The sequence below is a fragment of the Notothenia coriiceps genome, unplaced genomic scaffold (assembly GCF_000735185.1).
Source record: "Notothenia coriiceps isolate Sejong01 unplaced genomic scaffold, NC01 NC01_scaffold00018748, whole genome shotgun sequence".
Taxonomy (NCBI): domain Eukaryota; kingdom Metazoa; phylum Chordata; class Actinopteri; order Perciformes; family Nototheniidae; genus Notothenia; species Notothenia coriiceps.
The window spans coordinates 1-1651 of NW_011351449.1; the positions used below are offsets into that span (position 1 = coordinate 1).

Below are 1651 nucleotides of genomic sequence, written 5' to 3' on the forward strand. Positions count from 1 at the left end.
AGTTTTACCATTTAGTGCAATAGTAGCTACAGAACATGTACTGTGCTGTGTAAACTGTACTGTATCACATAGCGTTTCAGACACAAACTTTTCAACTTTCAAACTTAAACGGTGCGCTCCCAGCGCACGTACCGGCAGTGATCTACAGCAGTGGTTTTCAACCAGTGGTACGGGGACAAACTGTCTCGCTCTCGTAATGTCTGTCTGTCTTGCTCTCGTTCTGTCTCTCGTACCACTCTCGGTTCCACTTTTACTTTTGCGCCTTTTCCGGCCTCCAGCTTTTCCTGCTGGAGCCCGCCGCTTAAAGGTGGGGGGCGCGGACCGGCCATAGAGCCCATAGAGTTAAAGGTGGTGGACTGTAACCTGTAAAATCCATAGATTTACGAGGTCCCCTAGTGGCCGTTAGCTGTAAAAATCCATAGATTAGCCGCACCGTTATATAAACCGCAGGGTCGAAAAATGGGGAAAAAGGCGCGGATTATAGTCCGAAATTACGGTAGTTATTTGTTCCAAACCGGGAAGTCCTACTTTGGAAGTGCATTTGTTTTCCAGACAGTCACCTCAACAAGATAAACTACATTATCCTGCTACTCGTCTGTTTTTTGTTTCTCCTCACGTCACACAGAGGTGAGTTACCTGCTCTGAGAAGCGATGGTTCACCTGATCGCTGAACTCCTGCATCTCTCCCTCCTCACCGTTGGAGTGGCAGCTGGGACTTGGCACCTCAATGCCATGGCTTTCCAAAATGGCAGCTTCTGATAGTTTGAGAGGGGAAAGCAGAGGAAGAGATGGATTCCACCCCAAACTTTTTGTTTTAGATTCATGTAAGGTGAAAATAAACAAGTGTATCAGATCCTTACCGATGTTCGCTCTTCTCTTCATCTCCTTCCGACGGTTTGCAAACCAGTTGTACACTTTCAGCGCAGTCACTCGCTCAAACTCAGAGATCTTGCAGCCTGGGGGGTGCATGCAGAACAACATTTCAGACGTAGCCATGAAGCAGCTGTCAGAGGAACAGTATTTGAGTTGTCAGTACCTGGTTTCTGGATGACAGAGTTGCAGGCGTTGGCTATCTCTTCTCTCTTCGACTCATCCGGGTACTGGTTCTCCATGAAGAAACTGGAGGAGATCCACAGTAATGGAAACAGTGATATGAGATCTCATCACAGCATCTATTTTAAGATAAGGTGCGCACTTAACTTACACCTCACCTTTAGTATTGATTTTATTAAGGAGAATATGTATACAGTGAAAGCTTCAGGAGAAGGGGAATGATAAATGGAAGCATTAAGTGGATGAGTTTTCAGTTTACATGCTTATATCTCTTCTTAGACCTCGACATTGATTCTCTGGTAAATAACTGAAATGTATATATCCAGGTACAGATTTTTTTTTCTGTCCAATATTTCCTCCTGCACGTCATAAAAATGATCTCACATTACAAAACATGCATGGATCAATTCCTCCCAGCTTCCTCTCCCCCTCTGTGATGCCCTATCCTGTCCACTCTCACACACACACACACACACACACACACACACACACACACACACACACACACACACACACACACACACACACACACACACACACAATCTTCACCTCTACTGTATCGTCCTTGTGTCTGAACTAGCTCATGAGGATCAGCACT

At 45.4% G+C, this 1651-nt stretch overlaps 1 protein-coding gene across 1 annotated transcript; it reads right to left on the reverse strand.

Annotated features, from left to right (window-relative positions):
• Nucleotides 1–414: 414 nt before the first annotated feature.
• Nucleotides 415–1115, reverse strand: LOC104951232 (homeobox-containing protein 1-like). The gene is made up of 3 exons (XM_010777867.1): nt 1037–1115; nt 861–956; nt 415–755 (listed from the first exon to the last, which is right to left on the reverse strand). The coding sequence occupies exons 1-3, from the start codon at nt 1110–1112 to the stop codon at nt 613–615; spliced, it is 315 nt and encodes a 104-aa protein (XP_010776169.1). The 5' UTR covers nt 1113–1115; the 3' UTR covers nt 415–612.
• Nucleotides 1116–1651: the final 536 nt, after the last annotated feature.

Coding starts and splice junctions, on each gene's coding strand:
- LOC104951232 (XM_010777867.1), bottom strand. CDS start 1,112: ATGGAGAACCAGTACCCGGATGAGTCGAAGAGAGAAGAGATAGCCAAC. Junction 957..1,036: donor CTCTGTCATCCAGAAACCAG/GTACTGACAACT, acceptor TGCACCCCCCAG/GCTGCAAGATCTCTGAGTTT. Junction 756..860: donor GAAGAGAAGAGCGAACATCG/GTAAGGATCTGA, acceptor TCAAACTATCAG/AAGCTGCCATTTTGGAAAGC.